This window comes from Garra rufa, chromosome 10 (genome assembly GCF_049309525.1).
Source record: "Garra rufa chromosome 10, GarRuf1.0, whole genome shotgun sequence".
Lineage (NCBI taxonomy): Eukaryota > Metazoa > Chordata > Actinopteri > Cypriniformes > Cyprinidae > Garra > Garra rufa.
Genome location: NC_133370.1, coordinates 21,585,180 through 21,613,091, shown reverse-complemented (window position 1 = coordinate 21,613,091; position 27,912 = coordinate 21,585,180). Strand labels below are relative to the sequence as shown.

At 36.6% G+C, this 27,912-nt stretch overlaps 1 protein-coding gene across 1 annotated transcript in view; it reads right to left on the bottom strand.

Annotated features, from left to right (window-relative positions):
* asap1a (ArfGAP with SH3 domain, ankyrin repeat and PH domain 1a) overlaps positions 1 to 27,004 on the bottom strand; it is a 72,173-nt gene extending 45,169 nt beyond the window's left edge. Inside the window, exons 1-2 of the mRNA XM_073849398.1 lie at positions 26,424 to 27,004; positions 4,019 to 4,091 (exon numbers count right to left, since the gene is read on the bottom strand). Coding sequence (XP_073705499.1) covers positions 4,019 to 4,091; positions 26,424 to 26,549 — 199 coding nt within the window. The 5' untranslated portion in view covers positions 26,550 to 27,004. The remainder of the gene's footprint in view (positions 1 to 4,018; positions 4,092 to 26,423) is intronic.
* Positions 27,005 to 27,912: the final 908 nt, after the last annotated feature.

Genomic DNA, 27,912 nt, shown 5'->3' with positions numbered 1-27,912 from the left:
CCTGCAATGCACACAGCAGAGAGTCGATAACACAGCGGGAGCCACTTTACATCTTCTGCCTGCCGCCCACAGTAACATTCTACACTTAATAGCATAACATGACACACTCCACACTTCAGGAAGACAGCAATGAAGAGAGTGATGTGTGTCGTGAGTGGCTGCATTCAGCTGGAGCTGGTATGACTTCATTCACAAAGGTGACATTCTGCTGGCATTTGCTGAATCATGATGAAGATGTCTCTGCATTGCTGAAGAGGCGTAGAGGACGAACGCTCTCTAAGGGATACTGAGGTCAGAGAGAGGTCAGCCAGTCAATCTGATCAAGCACTACAGCTCACAAGAGGAAGTCTTACATACCACATCACTTAAATTCGTTACATGTGGTGCCAGTCATGTCACAATATCAGTATAAAAATCAGAATCTATGTACAAATAATGGCAATGTGTGCAAAAGATATATTTGCACTGCTGAGCGGTGAGATCTAGTAGTCAAAAATAGTGGACTGTTACCTGTAAATGACCAGCTGGGAAGGTTTCAGGAGCAACGTGAGGGAATCTCAGAGCATTAAAAGAGCACATTCAGGATGATGTGCAAACCATTCAAGAACCAAAAAAATTAATGAGCGTTTGATTTTCTCCCAAACGCATGCACTACACTTATCTACACTTGACCCTCTAACTCTAGCACTCTCTATTCTATTTTTATTAAATCTACTTGATTTCTTTTTATTTCATTAAAAAACTAGACCCTCTAACACTTGCAATCTCTATTCTATTTGTATTCTATCTACTTTTCTTTTTATTTATGGTGAAATTACACTCTAACACTAGCGTTTTTTTATTAATTTTCTTGTTTTCTAGTATTCTTTTTATTTATTAAAAAAATTACCCTCTAACACTATTGTTCTCTTTCCTTTTTCTATTCTTTCAACTTGTTTTACTTTTTATTGATTAAAAACTGACCCTCTAACACTAGCGTTATCTTTTCTTTTTCTATTCTTTCGACTTGTTTTTTGTATTTATTAAAAAATGACCCTCTAACACTAGTGTTCTCTATTCTTTTTCTACTTTTTCAACTTGTTTTCTTTTTTATTTATTAAAAAAGCACCCTCTAACACCAGTGTTCTCTCTTATTTTTCTACTCTTTCAACTTGTTTTTAACAATTTATAAAAAAAATACCCTCTAACACTAACGTTCTCTATTATTTTTGTATTCTTTAAATTTTTCTTTTGATTTATTTAAAAAGTTACTCTCTAAAACTAGCATTATTTATTATTTTTCTATACTTACAATTTTTTTTTTTATTAAAAAATGCAGTTCTATCACTACTGTTCTCTATTATTTTGCTAGCCTTTTGACTTGTTTACTTTTTATTTATTTAAAAAATTACTGTATTCTTTTTCTATTTCGACTTGTTTTCTTTTTATTAATAAAACTGACCCTCTAACACTAGTGTTCTCTATTATTCTTCTATTTCTTGACTTGTTTTCTTTTTATTTATTACAAAAATTGACCCTCTATAGCGTTCTCTATTATTTTTTATTCTTTTGACTTGTTTTCTTTTTGCTTATTATAAAAAATTACCCTGTAACACTAGTGTTCTCTCTTTTTCTATTCTTTCAACTTTTTGTTTTATTTATTTAAAAAAAATGCGCTCTAACACTAGTGTTTTCTATTATTTCCCTAATCTTTCAACTTGTTTTCTTATTATTTATTTTAAAAAATTGACCCTCCAACACTAGTGTTCTCTATTCTTTTTCTATTCTTTTGACTTGTTTTTTTATTTATTTTAAAAAATTAACCCTCTAACACTAGTGTTCTCTATTCTTTTTCTATTCTTTTGACTTGTTTTTTAAATCTATTATAAAAATACCCTCTAACACCAGTGTTCTCTATTATTTTTCTATTATGTCTACTTGTTTTCTTTTCTTTTTTTTATTAAAAAAAACCTTGCTACGTTCACTGCGTTAGACTATAACCGAGACTCTTTTGTTGGTTTTGATTGCTTCTATTGTCCTCATTTGTAAGTCGATTTGGATAAAAGCGTCTGCTAAATAACTGAATGTAAATGTATTACCAGTGGTAGTAGTACAGTAATAGTATTTCTGCTATTAAAAATAATAATCATCACCATCATAATCTCATCATTTCTGGAATCTGTTAATTTCTTGTCTGGAAGCCCTGTATAAATAGGCTGCTTTTGATTCAAATCAAATGCAGTTCTTACAACTCATTTGTGTGTTAAAAGTTTGACCCTTTTGATTTTAATAAACTCATAACAAGTTTGCTGATCAAACAGCACAAGAGCCAAAGACATCCATCTGAATATGTATAGCTGTAGCAGTGTGTTCATACTTTTATTCTTTTCATACGTTTATAGTCTAATCGTCCATTGTGACCCATCACTAGGTCACACAGCAGCAGAACAAATTTGTCTGTCCTGTTTTAGAGTCCTAAATATACTTATATCCACACACAGTTTGGTGCTCAATCTCCAACCCTGCATATGTCAATGCCTTTGTCAATTTTAGGCCCATAAGAGATGCCTGAGAGTAAATATCAGGCATTACGAAGCCTTGATTAAGCAGGCATTGATATTTGGCATCTGCACTGTGTGCTTGGCCAATAGGAGAGGAATGACATTGAAAAGTTACAAACTGGCAGAGAAGAGACTCGAATCCCAAAAACCACAATGTCACACTCATGAGATGGTCTGGAGGATTTCCTGACCTTTCAAGCTAATTTACCCTAGAGGGCATGTAAGCATTCGAGTTTCCCTAGAAGGAGAAGAGACGGTAATAAGGACCCTGCGAGAAGTAAACGCTATGGCATTTCTCACTTCAGGATTGTCGGTTAAAGCAGGAATTTGTCTAGTTAAAAACAAGTTAAAAATCACTTTTTTTGACTTAATTTTTTCTGGGCCTAGCTATTACAGAAATATTCCACTTGAAAAACACTCTAGGGTTACATTTCTTTATATTTTAAAATGAAACATTTGAACAATTACACCTTCTTGAGTCATCAATGTGCCAATATTTGTTTTTTAATTAATTACATAGAATTCCAAGCACCACAAAACTGCTCATCCCCACAGCCATGTAAAGAGGGAAAGTGCTTTATTTTGAGGTCAAAAACACGTTTTTCTACCATTTAAAATACAATAATGTATTCATAACTATCAAATATATGATATGAATGGCATAAAAAACTAAACGCTGAAAGAATATTATAAAATATATAATGAAAGTAGTGGTCCCCTGGAGATGTGTCACTGGTGTTAGCATTTAACAAAAATCTTTTATTTTGAAATTAGAAATCACACTGATGACATTACTTGACTTCCTTCTTCCTATTTTCTGAAGATCTGTGAAGAAAGGCCCATGAAAATCCACTGTCCTTTTCAGTTATTAGAAATTTTCTCATTTATCTCATGATTTCATATGAAGCTTTTAGTTGAGGTCACTGGTATGACCTACTTTATTGTTAGGGAATTGTAAAAAAACTAGAATACAAATGGATTGAGCTACGTCATTTAGTGAGCATACCATGTCTGACAACATGTTGTTGTTACCTTGCAGCAGCCATTTTGTTAAATGAAAATTGTCACTGATGTTACCTTACTTATGGGTAACATTCGTAAAGATGAGTATGTCAGGCCTTACGTATGTCACCGGTGATTCATTCACTAGTGTTGATGTGTTTTTAATGCCACAATAAATAAAAGAAACATAACCTCCTTATTTCTTGATTTTCATTATTTTTCTGGGGGGGACTAATGATATTTCAAAAAAACTTTAATATTGCCAAAGAAGTAAGGTAACATGAGTGACATGTGGTCTTTAAAGAAATGCACAAAAGATTAAAAAATAAAACAGAAAAATTTTAGAAAGAAAGAAATTTTAAGACATTTCTGTAAAATGACCCTTTTACAGCCACACATTGTATCAAAAACTTCTCTGTAAATGTCATATTTGAATATTTCTAGAATTACTGTTGAAGAGCTGGGTCAAAACTCACCTTGACCCGAGTTGTAGATTGCTTTGACGGATTTCTTGACCTTTTGTAAAGCTGTTCGGTCCTGGTCCAAAGCCTGGAGAGGCAGACACAAAGAAAAGAGAAGAGGATGGTTATAAAACACAGCTAAAAAAGGTCTGTGATTCATTTATGATTCATGATCTTAGAATTCCAGAGAAACTGCATCACTGGCCACACCTCGAGGGGCAAACCAGACATTAGGAATCTCATAATCACAAGCTGCAGGGCCTTGGAGGCATTTCCAGTGCTCAAATGGGCCAACAGGTGGAGAAGAGAACGTCAGAGATATTCCCTGTGAGCTCAAATTAATGACTGGGAACTGCAATGTTTGAACATTAAACGTTATATTGATTAAAAGTAATTCAGCTGACTAATAAATGTAATCAACATTGGAAAAGATCTCCTCAGGAAAGACAGCCTGGAGTGCGTAAATTTGACAGATAATAGGTGCACAATTCAACATACCAGTGACAGACCCTTGACATGCAGTTTCCTAGCAACCGTGGCAGCACGAGGACGGGGGGAACCCCTCGACCGCACTTCATTGCCACAATGTGGATATCATTTCAAAAATCAAAACCACTGTGAAACAAAGAGTGTGGCGAACAGGACATGCCCCTCAGGGTCTCAGCTCATCGAAATCTCTTTAAATATTTTTATGAATGACAGTAAACAACAGGGTGTCAACGAATTTTGTTTCCTCCGAGCAGCTCAATGACTTTCTGTCTACTTGTTTCTATCTACTGTATAAAGGGGACATTGGATGCCACAAGTTGGTATGATTCTATAGGGTCTTCATGAAATGTCTGCTGTGTAGGGTCAAGTAAAACAACACTCTTTTTACCTTGTCAAAAACAGCTCTGTTCACAGCAACCCGTTTCGGTGCATGGCTCTTTAAATGATAATGAGGTGCTGCTCACTCCACCCCTCATTACCATCAAAAACAAAACAATGGCTCTGCTGTCGGGAGAAAATGAAGACTCGTGTTCACTAAAACATCCAACTACTTAAGGGACGTTGTCGCTACAGCTGCTCGAGCGTGGAGAAAATGCTGGACCGTGTACAACTGGCAGAGGGTGGAAATATGCTAATATAGGACAGTCCATCAGCATTTATGGGCGGAGCCTAAGCCGTATAATGTCATAATGCTCAGAAAATCAAAACGGCTTGATTGAGACTGTTTAGGTTTTTTGGGTTTAAAGAGAAAGTATTTTAAAGGGTCCTAATATAGTGTTGGAGTCCCCTACAACAGGTTTAAATGCATCTAAGGTTGTAAAATTTTCTCAGAATATACATTTATACAGAGTCATTTGTCAATGATTTCGAAACACTTAGTTTGAACCAGCTTTGAGCGTAATATCTATAAACCCCTCCCTGCCATAGGCCTACTCTGCTCTGATTGGTCAGCTGGCGAAGCCTGTAGTGACTGGCACAGAGGAAGTACTTGAGCAAGTCAGCCAACATACCTTCTGCCAACATACCTTCTGTGTTGCCAAGCGACCCCAATAACGTCATATTTAGCCCCTGGATTGCAAATTTACCAGGGGAACCCAGACAAAAAAACGTGTATTTTACACCCCAGGACACGGTTTTTAACGGGGGAGCCCCCTCGAATTGCGATTGGGATAGTTTTGAGTAGCAATTGGGTGGATTTTGTTGATTTGTTGATACACCTTTACATAAAACAATAATATAGCGCTCCAATTTGTTCTTAAAATAATGACATAAAAACATTTTAACACTTATGCAAGCCCACAGCTAAAGTTTAGCTGTTAAACTGTAAACACGTAAAACAATAATGGTGGATACGTTAGCCGAGTGCTAACGTGGCTAACTGCTAAAACAACAGTTTGTAAACCAATATATGTCTAAGTTACATTTTTATTATTAAACGAAGTAATTAGAACAACGACAGTCTGCATTAATCAACACACTTTTAGGAAATAGTGGGTTCACAGCAAATTATCAGAACTATTTCAGTAAGTAATATTGTGGTAAACCTGGAGACCTAAAGCTCCACTAACATTATATTACCACAAAAAATGTACACATAACATATTAATCGTACTTACAGGGTGTGGTTTGGAAACGCTTGTTAGTTCAAATAAAAAAGATCAGAAGCCAAAGTAGATGAAAGCCAGGATTAGAGAAGCAGTCCTCTGTAATTGCAGAGCACACAACAAAAGGTTCAAATTGTATTGCTGTGGTCTCATGGAAAAAAATGTATTTAACCACAGATTCTTCACATTATCATCTTTCGGCAATGAAAAAAAAACTTGCTTTCACAGCGCAGAACACAGCGTCTTCTCGACATGATCTAAACACACTAACTAGCGGAAGTGTTTGTAAGCAGGTCAGACTGTTTGTATTACGTGTTTTCATGTTTAACCTAGTGACGTATATCGGTAACAGGCAGAAGATTGGAAAATATATGACTCCTTAAGGCGATTCTGAGTCGACTCTTTCTTTTGAAAGACAATATCTTTACGTATTATGCACTTTTATGATTACCAACTTTGCAGACAGTTTACATTGAAGCATAGCTACGTAACAAACTTGTGTCCACACACTGCTAAGACACATTTATTTGCAAAACACCATGTAAAAGGTGAATTTTGCATCTGATGTGCCTTTTAAAAGAAAGAAACCATATATGAACTAATAGGAACTCTTTGCTTTACTCTTTGAACTTGCGTCCTGGTTGATGCCCTCCTTGATTCTATTACATGTTTCTCTCTACGGATGAAAAAGAAAATTTGCAAGTATACAGAATATAGGCAAGCTGACTCAGAGCAATTAACTTGTTATCATGGGAACATGCAGAAAATAAAAATATGAGTCAACTTTTGTCAAAAAAAAAAAAATTTTACTAATTGATTTTGTTAGTCATGGAAAGCAGATTTAGGACATTCATTGAACATGAACAACATGCTCTGCCATTCATAATGAATTCACATGCTCTGTTTCAGCTGGTGGCTAACAGATGTGTGTGCTAATAGCCGCAGATACCAACACAAACACACTCCTCCCAAACACACACATACACCCAAACGTACCCAAAAATAATCTGTGGTATCTTTAAAGAAGCCCTTCAATGGTGATTAATGAGAAAGACAGAGCTTAAGGCCACAATTTGAAAGCAAATCCCTCAACATTCACAACAGCTCTCTGAAAATAAAAAGTACAGGGGACAGGAGTCTTCAACATTTTTAAAGGCCTTGGTGAATATTGATACAATTTACTACTAAATGAACTGTTAAGTTATTAAAGGGATAGTTCTCCCAAAAATGTAAAATTTTGTCATTAATTATTCACTCTCAGGTCGTTCCGTAAGACTTTCAATCATCTTCAGAACACAAATTAAGATATTTTTGATGAAATCTGAGAGCTTTCTGACCCTGTAGACAGCAACACAACTGACACATTTAAAGCCCAGAAAGGTAGTAAGGACATTGTTAAAATAGTCCATGTGACATTAGTTCAACCCTAATTTTATGAAGCTACGAGAATACTTTTGTGCTCAAAAATAAACAAAAATAATGTGCTCTCATGAATGTGTGTTGAAGACTGAAACAGAAGAGAAGTAATTGTTAAATAAATTTGTTATTTTTGTTTTCTTTGCGCACAAAAAGTATTCTCGTAGCTTCATAACATTACAATTGAACCACTTATGTGTTTCATTGCTGTCTATGCAGGGTCAGAAAGCACTCAGATTTTATCAAAAATATCTTAATTTGTGTTTTGAAGATGAATAAAGGGGTCATGACATGAGGGTGAGTAATTAATGACAGAATTTTCTAATGTTTGCTAAATTTAATCAAATGCAAACACAACTATTTTAAATATGAAAAAGGGACAAAACGTGAGTGACAAGTACTGCAAATTTTAAACTGATTGTGGCTGAGTTGCCTGGAAAACCCTGAAAGGAAACGTGTCATTTCTAATCCAGTCTGTAGACTGATGTCCTGCTATATGTTTAGATGAGTTGTGTTTCTATAAACCACTCATGGTGTTCATGTACCTCCTCCTACAGTGAACACAAGGCATGCTGAGGCAGAAAATAATGAGCATTTGGACAGCTGTGGCACACTGATCAAGAACCTGTGGTGATGAAAGTAGTAGTTTTGAGCTGCTCATGTGATAAATGATTTCCCTCTGTGGCCATTCTCTCATTTTCTTGCAGCTATGTTTGGACATCGGTACACCAAAATTGGACTGCCCACTGCGGTCTGGGGAGAGACAGACTCGTCAGGTCGAGACTCTGGAGCTTTTTTTATCCTTGGTCATTTCCCTTGTTATTTCATTGTTATGAGCTACAACATCCTGAAGCAATATACCAGGAGTTAAAGGAACACTTGGCAACACTGTAACGAGAAAAGGGCATTTACAAACCATTACATCATTTGTAAAAGTGAACAGAAAATCATTTTCAGTAATGCACTTAGCAGGCAGCACCACAAACAAACATTTAAAAGGCATCTATCAAACAGCCTCCACAAAGTATGGTGACCAATTATTCGAATATCAAATAATTTGAACAACGATGTAAAATGTGAAAATATTGTAAATATCATATATTTTAAATGAAAACATACTTTCCCAAAAGAATGTGCCAAATGTGTCCAATATTACATTCCCTTACGTATTACCGTGCAAGAAACGTGAGGTGGGGGAGGGCCTTTTTTTACACATTAGCAAAATGGAGACTAGTGTTAATTTTGTTAATGAAACCTATGATGAAAAATGTTCGTTGACAAGCCCCATCACTAAGATGAAAGGGGTCAATAAGGTCAATAAATTTATTGCAGACTGCTGTACACACCTCTACTATGCGAGCTTTCATGAGTGCAGTTGCCAGAAATCAAGAGTTCAAATCCCGGTATCAGAGTTTCGCTGTTACAACGACACATTTTCTGCCCGGTGTTTTGCATATTTTAAGCAATCTGGCAACCATGCGCACAAGCTCGCTCTTCATACAAACAAGCTGGAATTTAGCGATCAAAATGAAAGTGTCACACGTGTCATGAAATCTCGATTGTATTGTTTGCGATTGTGATCGCTAAATAAATGCACTTACTGTTGTTTGAACAGAGAAAGCCTATAATGAATCAGTAGACTAATTGAGGTAAAATAAACCATGTATGAGTCCACATTGATTTTGATTTTATTAATTTGTTCTCAGGGTGGTGGAGCATTCATGAGGCACATTTCCCCAAGTTTGCAAAATTAACTAAGAAATACCTATGCGTTCCAACTAGTTCCCCATCTGAGAGGGGTTTTAGTGTGAGTGGGATCATAGTTTCATGCCACAGAGCTTCTCTTAAACCAGAGACAGTTGACAGACTTGTGTTGTTAGCGAAAAACTTGTCCCAGTTTAATTATTTTCCCCAGTTGCACAGCGTAAATTGTGAATTGCATGCACTAAAAAAGTTCTGCACTTTTGCACTACATCATTGTAGTGATCATTTAATAAAAAGCAGTAAGTGATCACTAGATTTTTTTTTTTTACTTCTTAAATTTGCACTAAACTTTTGCATTCACTTTGTAACAATAGCTGTTCTATCTAAATAGTTTTTGTTGTTTTTTAATGGGGGCAAAACAAAATCATGTTTTTTTAATTATTTAAGAGCAAATGCAAACATATCGAGATATATATCGAACATCATAAAAATTGAGACAGTATCGAGATATCAATTTTTTTATATATATTGCCCAGCCCTAATTGAAGGTCCAAATTGCAGTTTCAATGCAGCTTCAAAGGGCTCTACAAGATCCCACCCACGATGGGTCATTTTTTTGAATTAAAAATGAATATACTTTTTAACCACAAATGCTCATCTTGCACTAGCTGTGATGCACATCTACAACTTCACGCAATACGTAATCACATTGGAAAGGTCATGTGTGGTTAGTTCTTCATCTGTGTATTCCGGTTCAAAAAGGTAGGGTAGGGCGAAAAACTTATCTTATTTTCTCCTCAAATTTTAAAATCATACAAATTAATTTGTTTTACCTTTTGTTGGTAAAGAGCGTTTGACTTTCTTGGCACGTTCGGCTTTGTAAACACTGGGTCGGTACTTCCTCCAATGTCACTATGGAATGCAGGAAGTCGTAGACGCAGAGCTAGACAAGCATTTGTGGTTAAAAAGTATCACTAGTTTCACTAGACCCTTATTCCTCGGCTGGGATCGTGTAGAGCCCTTTGAAGATGCATTGAAACTCCAGTTTGGACCTTCAACCTGTTGATCCCCATCTAAGTCCACCATATGAAAAACCTTAATTTCTTTTTGACTAAAGAAAAAAAGACATGAACATCTTGGATGACATGGGGGTGAGTAAATCATCAAGGAATTTAAATTCTAGAGTGAACTAATCCTTTAATGCATCCTTGCTGAATACATTTTTTTTACTGGCCCCAAACTTTTGAACGCTAGTCTATACTAATTCAGTTACTCTGTAAGCGTGAAGTATCATTCTTCTGATGTATGACCAAGAGGGTAATATCATTACACAACTAATTACAACAATCTAACCACATCCTCAAAATGGTCTTGTAGGCTATTAAGCGTGACCACAGCGAACAGAACAGTGAATGTAAGCATTGCAGAGACGATAAAGCCAAGCAGGTGACATCTCCATTATGATCTGGATAATCTCTCCACATTATGAGTTGGAACCACTTTCAAATAACATTTAGCTGCTTTCTACATTTGACAATCTTCTTAAATAATATCAAGTATCATTTACAGATTTACACACGGTAGCCAAACCTCTATTTACATTGTATAGAAAAGAGCTGATGAGATATTCTTTAAAAATGGAAGGAAAGTTATACAAAACGACATGAAGGTGAGCAAACGGTGCCAGACATGTCATTTTTGCATAACTATTTCCTTTCTGGTCAATCAGCTACTTGAAATATATGCATTTTTTTCAGTCCAGTACCATCTGGCTCCTGAAGAGAGACCAAAAATGAAATACAGCACTACAGTTATTATACAGACAGAGAAAGTTAAGTGCCCTGTTGAGAACAAATGCAACATTACACTCACTGGCACCATAACAATATGACACTCTCAATAAAGGGCTACTTTGTCCTTCCATGACTAAGCAATTTGCCTCTTTATGACGGGACAGACTGCGGTAACGTGCTAATACTCGTCTACAGTACTCACAACAAACCCTGACCCGCTGTTCACCCACTCAACCGATGGGCATCGCTGAGCCCTTGGCTCTTTTCCTGGAGTGCTACCTAAATTGAAAGCACCTTTCACGACAATATCTCAAAACAGGTCAAATAATATTTTTTTGCTGTTGTAAAAAAGAAGCAAACAATAAACTAAAGAAACGACCAATTCATCTCAAAGCTGTAGGTCCCTCAGAAACAAGATACTGGTGGAAAAACAGTGCTATAATACACTTTTACTGCCGCTCAAAGCAACCACAATCCATTAGATTCACACGAGGAACAACCAGATCGATATTGGACTTTATCAAGACAGCCAATCGAGAAGACCAACACTGGCTTGCCAAGCAAGAAAAGACATTCTCTATACAGCCTGCCAACTAGAAAACTTTTCCAGGGCTTGAACATACTGCCATGTGCACATTTAGGTCAGGAGAGACTTGCACCAGCTATCAGCCACAAGAAACATGAACTCCTTAAGGAATTACTACTCGCTGCCAACCCAAAGCCAGCAGACTTGACTGGGGATGTGGAGAGGCAAGGGAAAGAGCTCAGGCCAAAGTTTCATGGGGTTTATGAGTCAGAACTGCAGGCCAAGGGTGATCCAACTTTATTCTGTCTGTTTTTATTACAATAACTGTGGAAGAAAAAGATACAAATGACCAAGAGAAACGCAATGGAAACATTACATGAAGTCAACACCCCGATCGCTTGGCCACCGAACACCCACAGGCCTGGCAAGCAGCGCTCCAGCGCTGGCACTGTTTGAATCTGTGGCTCTAGATATGAGAAGAACAGGTCATTGTGTAAATCATAGTCTGTTTGGTTCGTACCCATGGCTACAGGCCCTCCGATACTCACGCAGAATGCTAGGTATGCCTTTGGTTCAGAGGATTCCATGTTCTGTCCAAGTCTGATTAATAAAACACAGACACACACACGTAAACACCCTGACACAAAGACCATACAGAGAGAGCCAGGTGGAAACTCTCGAAGGACTCTAAAAGAAACACTGGGGTCAATGCTTTTAAAAAAGTAGGCAGAAAACTCTAAAAATCTGACTGATGTCACAGTGCTTGGCATATTTGTTATTAGCCACAGTATTGTGCAATACTAACAATATATCAGTTGATATTTTTATAGTTGAATTAAAGGGTTAGTTCACTCAATTATGAAAATTCTGTCATTAATTACTCAACCTCATGTCGTTTCAAAGCCGTAAGAGCTTCGTTCATCTTCAGAACACACATTTTGATATTTTCCATGAAATCCAAAAGCTTTCTGACCCTGCATAGACCGCAACATTCAAGGCTCAGAAAGGTTGTAAGGACATCGATAAAATAGTCCATGTGACATCAGTGGTTCAACCTTACCTGAGAATAATGACTTTCTAAAGAATAACGACTTTATTCAACAGTTTCTTTATTGACAGAATTTTCATTTTTGAGTGAACTATCCCTTTAACTCTGGACCATTGAATTATTGAAAAAAGGAATGCACATAGGTTTTATTTTTATTTTTTAGGAATTCAATGATATGACCTTTTATTTGAAAAACAAAAAAGTTGAAAAAGTTAATTTTTGTAAATACCATAGAACATGCAACATACATACACATACACTGCCGCTCAAAAGTTTATGATCAGTAAGAATTGTAATGTTTGTTTTTTTTTAAATCAGAATACTAGAATTACTTCTGAAGGATCATGTGAATGGAGTAATGCTGAAAATTTAGCTTTGTATCACAGGAATAAATTACATTTGAAAGTATATTCTTTTATTTTAGTATTTTAAATTGAAATAATATTTCACATTATTACCATTTTTCTGTATTTTTGTTTGAATAAATGCAGCTTTGACATAAAAAATGTCTTTAAAAACCATTAAATCTTACTGATCCCAAACTTGAGCATACAAGTTTGAGATTTGTTCATGTTTTTGCCAAACATTAGCCGCAATGATTTGATCATAAATACAGTACTATTGTGAAATATTATTATTAACATTTTAAATAACTGCTTTCTATATTAATATATTTTAAAATGTCATTTATTCCTGTAATGGCAAAGCTGAATTGTCAGCAGTCATTACTCCAGTCTTCAGTGATCCTTGATCATTCTAATATGTTGATTTGGTGCTCAAGAAATGTTTCTTACTATTATCAATGTTAAAACATTTGTGCAGCATAATATTTTTGCAGAAGCTTTAATACAAGAATGGATTGAATGAATGACTTTTTCCTGTCATCCACTTGTTCAATCCTCATCCGGCCAACTATAGACTGTCGTCTTTAGATCAGGGTGGAGAAAAGATGTAACAAGGTGTAATGTAATTTTTTTCCAGAAGACATCTCCACCCATCAAACTGAACTTTTACTTGAAGAACCGACTATGTGCAGTCTTTTCCAAAAGGCTGGATTTCCCAAAACAGAACAGGTTTACCCAAACAATGCATAGGTCAAAGTCTTCCTCCACAAATACTTAAATCCAAAAGTAAAACGGTCTTCTACTAATACTGTTCCATAAAATATATTTTTAGCACTAGTGGTGCCAGTCAGAGCAGGGTGGCCTTTGTTGACAGAGCGGTTGGTCAGCCCTGAAGGCCGGTGAAGAAGACAATTCGTCCATGCCTGAGAGTGCGTCTGGTGACCTCAATGCAAGGACACGAGACTCGGCACGCTGTCTCTCCCTCAGCTGCTGCATGCGCTTGTATAACCATCCAGCTGAGCTCGGCCTGGACAATTCTCAAATGACAGACACACAGCACAATCACACCGCCAACAGCAGCAGCGCTATTATTCTGCTGACTAACACTAAGCAGCCACTGTTCAGTAATCACAGACTGCTACAGAGAGCGCTACTTCTGACTGATAATGGCATAACCGCCGGTCAAACGCTCAAGTCTAAGTGATTAAAGGCATAGTTTACTCAAAAAAAAAAAATTCTGTTATTAATTACTCACCCTCATGTCATTCCAAACCTGTAAGACCTTTATTCATCTTCGGAATGCAAATTAAGATATTTATTTGATTAAATCCGATAGGATTATTTTAGTTTTCTTTGCAGACAAAAAGTATTCTCATAGCTTCATAAAATTAAGGTTAAACCACTGATGTCGCAAGGACTATTTTAACGATGTCCTTACTACTTTTCTAGGCCTTAAATATGTCAGTTGTGTTGCTGTCTATGCAGGGTCAGAAAGCTCTCGAATTTCATCAAAAATATCTAAATTTGTCCTCTTAAAGGTTGTATCAGCGATTTCTAGCCTAAAACATAAAGTGTCAATTTCAGCTGACCTTTCATCACGATCCGCTCGCTGCTTGCCCCATAAATTGTCTGTGAAAAAAACGCGTCTCTCTGGTCAGCCTAGGGTCCGAGATATGCCAAAAAAACAATCGGCACCACCAACCTTTCCACAGATAAACAAACGGTGTTCCAACCAATCAGCGTCAGGGGTTTGGTGTTGTGGACTTTCCTACTGGTGCAGGGATGTGAGGGAGGCGGAGCGAAAGTCCACAACACCAAACCCCTGACGCTGATTGGTTGGAACACCGTTTGTTTATCTGTGGAAAGGTTGGTAGTGCCGATTGTTTTTTTGGCATATCTCGGACCCTAGGCTGACCAGAGAGACGCGTTTTTTTCACAGACAATTTATGGGGCAGGCAGCGATCGGATTGTGATGAAAGGTCAGCTGAATTTGACACTTTATGTTTCAGGCTAGAAATCGCTGATACAACCTTTAAATGAGCAAAGGTCTTATGGGTTTGGAACGACATGAGGGGGAGCAATCTATGACAGAATGTTCGTTTTTGGGTGAACTGTCTTTTTAACAAATTTGTTGCTATGTTATAAAACAGGAAGCTACTTTTTCACGGCTCAAGTTGGTGCTGATGCTGTAATCATGTTTTTGTATAAGGTAATTACTACAGCCATTCTCTTTAATGTCAAGGCTAAAATCTAATTAAATTAAAAGAATACCAGGAGGATAATTAAATTGTTTTAAACTTTGATTTGGATAAAACCATCTGCTAAATGAATAAATGTACACAGTCAAAAGTTTTTGAACAGTAAGATTTTTAATGTTTTTTAAAGAAGTCTTCTGCTCACCAAGCCGGCATTTATTTGATCTGAAGTACAGCAAAAACAGTAAAATTGAATATATTCGAATATATTTTAAAATGTAAATTATTCAGAATTTTTTTCAGGTTTCTCTGATGAATAGAAAGTTCAGAAGTACAGCATTTATCTGAAACAGAAATCTTTTGTAACATTATAAATGCCTTTATCATTATTTGATCAATTTAAAGCATCCTAGCTAAATAAAAGTATTAATTTTTATAATTCCTTTCCCAAAGGAATTGTATTAGAAAGGTTTCCGAAGGATCATGTGACACTGAAGATTGGAGTAATGATGCTGAAAATTCAGCTTTGAAATCACATGAATAAATGACATTTTAAAATCTATTCACACAGAAAGCAGTTATTTTAAATAGTACAAATATTTCACAATAGTAGTGCTTTTGCTGTATTTTGGATCAAATAAATGCAGGCTTGTTGAGCAGAAGAGACTTCTTTAAAAAACATTAAAAATCTTACGGTCCAAAAACTTTTGAATGGTAGTGTAAATGTCTAGTGTAGATTTAACAGCTCAGTCTTCTCCTGCTACATGAAAACATAATGCTGTAAAAAACTAAAATCTGTTCAGGACCGAAACACCAAACCGTACAATCCCATAGATCTCATGCACCAGGAATTTCAAGGCAACCAAATGTGGTGCAAATCCTCTGATTTCCCATCTGGCCACAAATCAATGGCTGCAGATCAGGTCTGCCATAAAATAGGTCACTAGAGCGATTTATCGCTGTTCCCATGACTACTATGTAGCCACTATAATGCATGAATGAATACACAGAAAATGAATATGTGCAAGCTAAAAAAAGAAAAACAAATGACTTGGATAAAAAAACTAAATAGCTTTAAAATCACAATCACATTTATAGGGTGAACTGTTAGCATGTGGTCTTTTGTGTTGGCAAATATACTCATTGTTTCCAGAGCCATCAATAAAAAGCAATGATGAGATTCCTCAATACTGTCGTAATCGCTGCTTGGAGTTAAAACTACACAAAATGGTACCCAAAATGACAAAAGAATAGAAAATAAATAAATAAACAATAAAGTCAAGAATTATTAAAGAGCAAACTATTGTACTCAGTAATACAGTGCAGTTGTGACTCCTTGTTTTGTTTGCTTGGAGCGCACAATGCAAACAATAGAGCATATTATGAGCAAATGGCAAGAAGTGTGGACATCTTTTATTCATATTTTTTGTGTTCTAGAGACAGGAATGACTAAGCAGTGGGTGTACATGAGCGTCAGTGTGTTGTTAAGGAGGTATTCCACTGACCCATTTAACCCATAGTCAGACTATTGAAGAGAAGGTTGACTCAAAACATTCTCATCGTTCTGTTCTCATCCTAAACATAAGACCATGAAATATGCAAGTTTCTGTCCTGTTTTGTCTACAGTTCCCTTTAATACTTTAAGCTCCACCTCAGGCATCAAATGAGTGAATCCGGTCTATAGTTGGATGGGTTTTGCTGCAGTGCAGAATATTACTGCACGTCTCAGTGCAAGGGATTTATTCTATGCCCATGTAAATGAAGCACTAACTGCAGTATCAGTCACTGGGGACTTCTCCCTTAAGCTCTCAGGGACATTTTTGCTTTTTTTGGCAAAAGGATTATCAGTGCACCATTACTCCATGCTGGGCTAAAACAGACAATCTCTTCACTAGATTGCTCTTTGTAAAACAAAACAAGCAATAAACAAGAAACGAGCTTCCATGCAAGCTCCATCTGAAATCACTATAAATATTGTTTGGAGAAAAAAAATGGAAATTCCAAAGACAAATTGAGTTAATAAAATGCTGTCTATGAGTATGCATACCAGCAGCTTGTCGATTAGGCAGTCTATACATCTACTTTGCCATCTGGCCCTCATGATGAGAATGTACGAGCACAGTGCCATGGAAACCATTATCAAGATGGAGAAGCTTTGTGTGGAATGCGGTATTAGGGCAAAGGTGTTGTGGACAAAATGGAGTGAGGGATGGTGAAAATGTAGAAGATTACACAATTAATGAGTGGCGATACAATAATGGTGTGTTATATGATATCCTAAGAGCAAACTACCGTTTGAGCACTTCTGTAGTTCAAACTGGTGCTTGCAATGCTAAGGCCATAGGTTTGATTCCTAGAAAATCCATAATCTGATAACATGTATACTTCAAATGCAATGTAAGTCACTTTGGCTAAAAGCATCTGCCAAATGCATGAATATAAATGTAAAACCAGGGGATAGATATATAAAAAAGAAGAAAAAAAAAACCCAGCTAAATTTCACATATTTACATGTACAGTGGTGGCCAAAATTATTAGTATTAGTATTATTAACACTAGTATTTTCACCAGCCAAAAATGCTTTTAAAGGAGAAGTTCATTGCCAGAACAAATATTTACAGATAATTTACTCACCCCCTTGTCATCCATTATGTTCATGTCTTTCTTTTTCCTCAGTCGTAAAGAAATTACGTTTTTTGAGGAAAACATTTCAGGATTTCTTGCCATATAAAGGACTTCAATAGGGATCAATGGGTTGTAGGTTAAAAATGCAGTTTCAAAGGGCTCTAAATGATCCCAGCCAGAGAAGAAGGGTCTTATCTAGCGAAACGATTGTTTATTTTCTAAAAAAAACCTTAAAGGTTCGTCTTGTCTAGCTCTGTGTGAACTCTCAAAAAATCTAATTTTCTTCTCCAACTTCAAAATCGTCCTAAAACCTAAAACCTTTTTTTTTCTTCTTTGCATGTTCACTTTGTAAACAGTTGATCTGTACTTTTGCAGCGATGTAGGATGATTTTGAAGTTGGAGGAGTAAATGAAATAGTTGTTTTTGAACCTAACTGTATTGAACCGGAATCCACAGAGTTTATGCAGAGCTACACAAGACGAGCATTTGAGGTTATAAAGTACATAACTTGTCATATTTTTTTTTTTATAAAATCACAGATTGTTTCGCTAGATAAGACCCTTCTTCCTCGGCTGAGATGGTTTAGAGCCTTTTGAAGCTGCATTTAAACTGCATTTTGGAAGTTCACCATAGAAGTCCACTATATGGAGAGGAATCCTGAAATGTTTTCCTCAAAAAACATAATTTCTTTACGACTGAAGAAAGAAAGTCATGAACATCTTGGATGACAAGGGGGTGAGTAATTTATCTGTCAGTTTTTGTTCTGGAAGTGAACTTCTCCATTAAGTCAGTTATTTCTATTATCTTTTGCTGTAGTGTGTCAGTACATTTTGCCATTACTTGTAATAATCCAGTGAGATTTTTGTTTGCACAAAGAGTCTGATAACAGCCAGTGCTTCACACAGAGATCTGATCTCATCATCATCCAGTCTGTTTGGAATGACATGAAGAAACACAACAAACTGAGACAGACTAAATCCAGAAGAACTGTGGCAACATCTCCAAGATGCTTCAAGAGAACTACCTGCAAAGCCACCTGAAAAACTGCACCTAGGGCAAAAGCTGCTTTAAAAGCAAAGGATGCTCACACCAAATGTTGATTTAATTTAGTTAATAGAATTTAATTGATAAAGAAAATCTATTTATGACATTATTTTTGACAGCATCCTCATTTTACAGTGCCTAAAAATGTAACAGTACTGTAGATTTGCAGGTAGGCTTCTTGAAGCGTCTTGGAGACGTGGCCACAGTTCTTGTGGATTTAGTCCGTCTCAGTTTGTTGTGTTATCATGTCATTCCAGACAGACTGGATGATGATGAGATCAGATCTCTGTGTGGAGCACTGGCTGTTGTCAGACTCCTTGTGCAAACAAAATAATATAATATAATTAATGGCAAACTGAATGTTTGGAAATGTAAACTGTACATTCCTATTGACACACCACAGAAAAAAATAGAAATAACCGACTTAAAACTATTTTCTAGCTGGTGAAAATACTACTGTTCTAATAATTTTGGCCACTACTGTATTGCACTCAAGGCTACAAGGCATATGCAAATTAATACAGTATGTGCTACTGTAATATAATACCACAGACATTTGAATAAGCTAACAATAGACTGTTGAATGTCTGATGAAAGAAACATACATTTGAAACTGTTTGCTGTAGACAGCTGGTCTGTTCAATGGTGGCCAACTGGTTGAAGGTCCAAACTGCAGTTTCAGCTTCAAAAGGCCTCTACACGATCCCAGCCAAGGAATAAGGGACTTATCTAGCCAAACAATCTGTAATTTTCTTAAAACAGTAAAAATGTATATACTTTTTAACCACAAATGCTTGTCTTAGACTAGCTTGACTTTGCACATTACATAGTTATGTTGGAAAGGTCACGTGTGAGGTAGGCGGAAGTACAACCCGAACATGCCAAGAAAGTCAAATGGCCTTTACAAAACAATGTAAAACAACATTGTCAGATAATTTTGAAGCTGGAGTTTTTAGCCCTACCCTACCTTTTTGAACCGAAGTACATATCAATATGAGTACATAATGTGTGAAGTTGTAGACGTGCATCGCAGAACTAGTGCCAGATGAGCATTTGTGGTTAAAAACTATATAAATTTGTATTTTTTTAGAAAACGCTAGATAAGACTCTTATTCCTCAGCTGGGATTGTGTAGAACCCCTTGAAGCTGCATTGAAACTGCAATTTGGACCTTCAACCCGTTGAGCACCACTGAAGTCCACTATATGGAGAAAAATCCTGGAATGTTTTCCTCAAAAACCTTAATTTCTTTGCAACTGAAGACAGAAAGGCATGAACATCTTGAATCAAAAGGGCATGAGTAAATTATCAAGAAATGTTTATACCTTTAAGGTGCCTGTTATAGTGTCTTTATACAATTAGTATAATTATGCATAATTATACAATATTAATTAACAACATGTACTTACTATAAGGTTTGGTTTAGGGTTATTTTCTTGCAATTATGCATAATTTACTGTAGTATATGTACAGCAACACAGTCATTAAGACTATATATTTCATATTACTGTTACTACATATATTTCATTTAATACTAAAAGGCACTGTGAATCATAGATCAGTGTGATTAAAAAAATTGATTCATTGATTATTATTTAGTTGACCTCTATTGAAATCAATTGTAAGCTGAGTCTCCTATGCAGAGTGCTATCACTGTGAGTCGCTGAGTTCAATTGATTATCTATGAGGTTTCCTGACAGTTAGGAAGCTACCATAAAGGTCATTCACACAGAACACATTTTGCTTTTAAAAACGTGAGACACAGGGCAGTGGAATTAAAAAAACACAAAGTCTAGAGTTAAAACAAGTCAATTAATTGTGATTAATCACATCCAAAAGTTGTTGTTTACATAATATATGTGTGTACTGTGTACATTTATTATGTACATACAAATACACACCCTTATATATCCTGAAATTATTTACATGTATTTACATGTATATATTTATATTAATATAATTTATATTATATATAAATATATTTAATATATAAACATAACATATTTTTCTTAAATATATACATGCATGTGTGTGCATTTTTAAATACATAATAAATTTACACAGTACAAACACATATATTATGTAAAAAAAAAAACTTTTATTTTGGACACGATTAATCACGATTAATCATTTGACAGCATGAAAAAACAACTTCTTTTAATTTAATTTGTTTACGTAAGCTTTAAAGGGGTCATCGGATGCCCATTTTCCACAAGTTGATATGAGTCTTAATCAGAAGTCTATAACATACTTTGGTAAAAATTTCTCAATGGTAGTGTAAAAAACACTCTTTTTACCTTGTCAAAATCAGCCCTTTTTAGAGCGAGCTAATCTGTTGCATGTTCCTTTAAATGCTAATGAGCTCTGCTCGCCCCGCCCCTCTCTGCCGTGGGATGATGAGCTCTAATGTTTACTTTAGCCGCATTTAGCCACGTTTAGCTGCGAAAACTTGCTAACTAGCACATTATTAAGAAAGATCATTTGCAAAGATGCAAAAAAACCTTATACTCGCTTCTGCTGTGGGTAAAGCTCCTTCCCGAATTATTTGCACGAACATAGACACATATGTAGATCGGGATTGGCACTGTCCTTTCAAAAACGAAAGTAACGTTAATCCTCTTCAGCGGCTCAGATGTCTGGAGTAAATGATGACTGCTATGTTCATTATTACATCCAACAACAGAACACCTCAATCACTCAATCAGAGACATTCTTGTCTTCCCCTGCACCTGAGTCGACACAATGGCGATCGGAGTCGGTCTTAAACAAGTCGCATTTAAAAAAAGTTATAAATTGATTTGCATTTTAATGAGTGCAGTAAGTTTTTGATCTCCTATCAATCAGCAAGATTTCTGGCTCCCAGGTGTCTTTTATACAGGTAACAAGCTGATATTAGAAGCACTCTTTTAAAGGGAGTGCTCCTAATCTCATCTTGTTATTTGTATAAAAGACACCTGTCCACGGAAGCGATCAATCAATCCAATTCCAAACTCTCCATCATGGCCAAGACGAAAGAGCAGTCCAAGGATGTCAGAGACAAGATTGTAGACATACACAAGGCTGGAATGGGCTACAAGGCTACAATTCCACCATGATAATGACCCAAAACACACAGCCAAGGCAACAAAAGAGTGGCTCAAGAAGACCTTAATCCCATAGAAAATCTGTGGAGGGAGCTGTAGGTTCAAGTTGCCAAACATCAAACTTGAAACCTTAATGACCTGGAGAGGATCAGCAAAGAAGAGTGGGACAAAATCCATCCTGAGATGTGTGAACCTGGTGGCCAACTACAAGAAATGTCTGACCTCTGTGAGGGTTTTGCAACCAGGTACTAAGTCATGTTTTGCGAAGGGGTCAAATACTTATTCCACTCATTAAAATGCAAATCATTTAAAACTGTTTTGAACTGCATTTTTCTGGATGTTTTTGTTGTTATTCTGTCTCTCACTGTTCAAATAAACCTACCATTAAAATTATAGACTGACCATTTCTTTGTCAGTGGGCAAACGTACAAAATCAGCAGAGAGTCAAATATTTTTTCCATCACTGTTTACTAAACAGTGAAAAAAGTGTCAGCCATGGCTTAATGGTTAGAGAGTTGGCCTTGTAACCCAAAGGTTGCAGGTTCGAGTCTCAGGTCTGGCAGGGATTGTAGGTGGGGGGAGTGAATGTACAGCACTCTCTCCACCCTCAGTACCACGACTGAGGTGAGTCCCTTGAGCAAGGCACCGGTCCCCCAACTGCTCCCCGGGCGCCGCAGCAATGGCTGCCCACTGCTCCGGGTGTGTGTTCACGATGTGTGTGTGTTCACTACTGTGTGTGTGCGCACTTGGATGGGTTAAATGCAGAGCACAAATTCCTAGTATGGGTCACCATACTTGGCCTCACTTCACCTCCTTTCTTTTTCCTTTCAGAAATTAAAAATCTTTCAGTCCTCACGACTTTAGCTTGATGGTTAGTGCATGTGCTCTGACACGTAGCGTGATGTCACTCATATGGAGCAATTCAAGTTCATGTCATCTGTCATCATCTGTCATTTCTCAGTCCCATTCCCCTTCTTCTCCTATAGCATTCCTGTGTCTTCTAACACTGAATAAAATGAGAGAGGAAATCCTTTGGATTCCAGATGATGCTTTCAAAGGCCAAAAAACATGTAGAGCTGCCAAACTGAGACACCACGGAGGAGTCTCTCCAGATCCCCAGAAACATCATTAGCTATAACCACTAATGGGCTCTTTACACCACCCTGCCTGAGCTTTCAGTTTGTTTCCTTAACACCCTCGCTTTAAAAAATACGGTCAGCCTGCCCATGTGCATTATTCAGAGCGCTGTTCATTCACCTCCCATTCATTCCGCCTCACAATGGCTCCTATCACTACCCTAGACATTGCTAATTCATGGTGGTGACATTCATGTCTCCCAGAGTCATTCGGGGATCACCATGTCTTTCTTGGCCGTTAAAACAGCGCGTCAATAAAGAGCGGGCTCCGTGGCAGAGCGAGAGGAAGCCCCTTCATCCGCCTGCAGAGCTCTCTGTTGTCTTGGCAAGTCAGGTGTTCACTGGCCCATGTGTAAGTAGGTTAATCCCTTCTCTCTATCTCACTCTTTCTGCTCCTGGAACCACTGCTCAGGAGAATAACCTCTCCTTGTTACATGAACTATTCTTAGAACATCACAAATCTCAGATCCACAGAGGATGAGAGATGCTGGCATGACTTGTGGGATTTCTTTGGGAAGCACAACTGGCTGTTCCCGCGTCTTACGTTCACTTCTCCAAAACATCAAAGCAAGCAAATAATGCATTTTCACGTCTGAAGATGAAACTGAAAGAGAGAGCTTGATGCATAAATTATTTAATAGCTCACATGATGAAATAAACAAGCTTATCCCCAAATGACACCATTATAGGTTGATGTAGATCATGTGATGTAAAGACATTCATTAAACACAAAAACATGCATTCATATTAAAACTGCTTTCAAGTAAAGGTTATGCAGATTCCAAAATCCCATTTTACCACTCTGCTAGTCTATGCTCATCTAGGAACATAATAAAATACAGACATCTAGGTCATGGGGACCATTAGCCCATCTGTCTTCGCTTATGTTCCAGTGCATTTGTTGCTTTTTACTAATTAACTGAGGTTGATCTAATCACAGTTGCACTTGTATGAGGTGGTTTACAATATCTGGATATCCCCCCATATATTCATCAGGCATATAAAGGAATTCAAGCAGTGATATCAAGCAGTCCCACCCCCTTTTTTAAATAGCCAATAGCGTTTTGTTTATATCATAGCTTATGCCAGAGTCGTTGAGCTTGGTAAAGCCACATTTGACAGTGTATGCAGCCACAATCTCATCCATATCGCAATAAAATATAGCATTCTGTGTAGATGGTTCTGGTGCATTTTATTGTCTGCGTTGGTTCGCGCATATGATCGGCTCTGTGCTATCGTATCTGTGGACTAGAGCAGACTGTCGCACCAATGGAAAGCATATTTACACTGTGTCGTTCCCCATCCCCAATATAGTTCAATTCATCGTACAGAAAATACAAATTCTGTGAACAAGTGACCGATTTCAGCTGCAACTTCAGCGTCTATTTTTAGTGTAGGGGGCGGGACACTTCATATTCTAGAGAGCATTTGTTTGGACAGAAAGTTTGATGAGAAGCTGAAGTGCAGGGTGATGTCATCAAAAACAAAAAAGTTTTGAATGCGTATATCTTGTAAATGCGAATTTTGACATTGTTTTGGAGCACACTATCTTATAGATAACCTTAAGACTAACATATTTCTACTAAACGCCAAAAAACTTTTTTTGATTTCATGGGGACTTTAAATAAATGTGACCCTGGACCACAAAACCAGTCTTAAGTAGCATGGGTATATTTGTAGCAATAGTCAAGAATACATTGTCAAAATTATTGATTTTTCTTTTATGCCAAAAATCATTAAGATATTAAGTAAAGATCAGGTTCCATGAAGATATTTTGTAAATTTCCTACTGTAAATATATCAAAACTTAATTTTTAATTAATAATATGCATTGATCAGCATCTCAATTTACCCTTATGACTAAAATGACCGTAACTGTAAAAATGCTACGGTAAAAACCTGTGAAATGGTTAAAAGTAAGTTCCCCTTCTATATACGGTAAAAAACTGTGTTGGACATTGCATGTAATTTTACGGTAGTATACTGTTTTTGGAAGTGAAAAAGAATATAAAATTTACAGTGATTAACCGTAAATTGACATTCCCAAAATTCCCTGTGTTTCATTTTTTTATTTGATGTTTTTTTGTTAAAATAACTTTTTCTTCTTAGTTTTTTCTTGGCAGTTTTGTACATTAGTTGTATGTTACATCTAATGTTGTTAAATTAATGTTTTTGGCATTATTTCAGTTTTGTGTGTGTTACCATGATGGTGTTTAGTGTTTGTGTGAATGACACTGTGCACCTTCTATATATGTTATTATTTAAAACCTCCTTGTAATGGGCTTTGGTTCATCATGTGATGTTGTCATCACCACCTGCTTTTGGTGGTTATCAGTGTATTGCAAAACAGGTACAAAACAGATTCCAGTACTTCAAAAGGTTGGTGCATTACCAATATATCAGTTACGGTATTTACCTGTAAATTTAAGTGAAAACCATAAAATGTAAAACATTGCTACCATATTTTTTACGGTAAAATTCTGGCAACCACAGCTGCCAGTTTTTTACCGTAAATTTTACGGCTTTTTTTTTTTTTACAGCGTAGTTTTGTGGTCCAGGGTCACAAATTTGTGTGCTTGGTAAAGAACTATATTATAAACATTATTATTTTAATAATTAATATTATTAATAATAATGTTAATTGTATGATATGGCAGGTCATGTGATGTCAACATGGCAAGGACCATTAAGGTGCGACCCACTCCATGTACAACACAACAGCTTTTTCTCTAAGACTGATATCATATTTATCAAAAGAGCTGTTTTGAAACTCTAAAAAAATACGGAATGCGCCTTTAATAAATAAATAAATAAAATGCAACCAAATTCATATGAGGCTCTCAACATTCACATCCACGGCCTCGATGACATCACAGAGTTCTTCAGGAGAATTGCGCCAGCACTACAAATTATGACGTTTTCTCTTGTGACCACATAATCAATAAAACAATATTAAGTCCAACTGACCTTCTCGCATTAATGTATTTAGAGTAGACAATATACCTTGTTATTAGAAATAAAATAACATTCGTTGTTTAAAATAAATGCGCAAATTAAAATAGCCTTGAAACAATTCGGCGCGATGAAAAAGCAGAAATAATAATATTCCTGAATAACGCAAATTGTGTTACAGGTATAACTGGTAACAATGGATAATTTCATACACTGTTCATCAGCGCCGCATTCTGTGAACTGTAAACCCATATCTACCGAACTACAAGCAACCCAACGGGGACAAACCGGAGATTCAAAAGGAAGAGAGAGCGAGTCAAGGAGAATTTAGAGGTTGTAGGACAGAAATGAGCGTAAAGTATGTTCAGAGTGGATCCTCCATTGGACTGGGACCGTTATTTGTGTCTTGCACAATAGTGCGAGTTGAGCCTCCCTCATATAAGAGTGACAGAGCGGCCTTACCTCTTCCAGAACATTGACCGTGTTCCGACAGCTCTGCAAGCGGGTGGTGAAGCTTGATGTGGTGGGGGAATTGTAATCCTCCGTCGTCTCCGAGAGAAACTCGGACACGGAGATCTGATCCGGCATCCTTGCAAACACGATCGCCCAGTAAAAATGGAGGGGAGAAAAATCACAATAGCACCATGAATTAGACAGGGGTGGTCAGAAACGGAGCGATGTCTCTCTCTGTTTGGGTAAGGTTGAATGGTAAGGCAATGCGTAAAATGAAAAGAAACGGAGCCAAATGTGTGGCAGTGGCTTTTTCTTCACTGACTGTGCAGTTCCCGTCCCTGGAGAGGGTCGTTGTGTGTGATTTCCACGTCTTTCCTCTTCCCTTGTCTTAATTATCCACTTGCATCTACATAAAACGGTTCAGACTCCTCTCCTTGTTCTCCCACTGTAAGATGTAGGATGCTGGTTTAAAATGCCCTCATTCCACAACCTAGCTTTAAAATAGGCTGATATTTGCAGTATTTCCTTCAATTATTGTTGTTCCGGTTTCGGAAGCGGTTTCATTCTGTTTTCCCTTTCTCTTTCCTCCGTTTTCCCCCCCGTCCTGACGGTCTGAGCTCCCTGACACCAGCGCGTGCACGCACGCTCATCTCCTCCCACCATTGATGACGGGATAAACAAGACGAGAAACTGCGCATGCGTCAGAACGCAATGGGCTTTACTTTTGCCGCTTTATGAGCACATATGAAAAAACAAGAAGTAAATGAAACGAATAACCAAATGTGTATAGGACAAATAATAATGCAGTTATTTATGTTTATTAGTATTCATCTATTCTTTATAATGCAATGGAGTCTATAAAGCGGACTGTTTGCCCTGAAGAGAGCCAGAATTTATGGTTTCGTCCACTGAAGCAAGAAATGTTTATAAAGAAATCTGAGGGTAAGCTAAATATAGTTATAGATGGTATGACAGTCAGTTACACACTACTAAAAAAGTTTTTGAACATTAAGATGTTTTTAAAATATTTTTTTTTTGTGCTCACCAAGCAGAAAATTTATTTGATCCAAATTACAGCAAAAACTGTAAAATTGTGAAATATTTTTTACTATTTAAAATAACTGTTTTCTATTTGAATATATTTTAAAATGTAGTTTATTCCTGTGATTTCAAAGCTGAATTTTTTGCATCATTACTCACTGTCACATGATTACCTAATCATCCTAATATTCTGATTTGCTGCTCAAAAAAACAAACATTTATTATTAATATTATGTTGAAAACAATAAGTAGATTTTTTTCAGGTTTCTTTGATGGATAGAAAGTTTTGAAGAACAGCATTTATCTGAAATATAAATATTTTTAACATTATAAATGTCTTTATCGTGACTTTTGATCAATTTAAAGCATCTTTGCTAAATAAAAGTATTAATTTCTATAATCTCTTTCCCTAAAAAATAAAATATAAAAAATAAATTATACTGACTCCAAGCTTTTG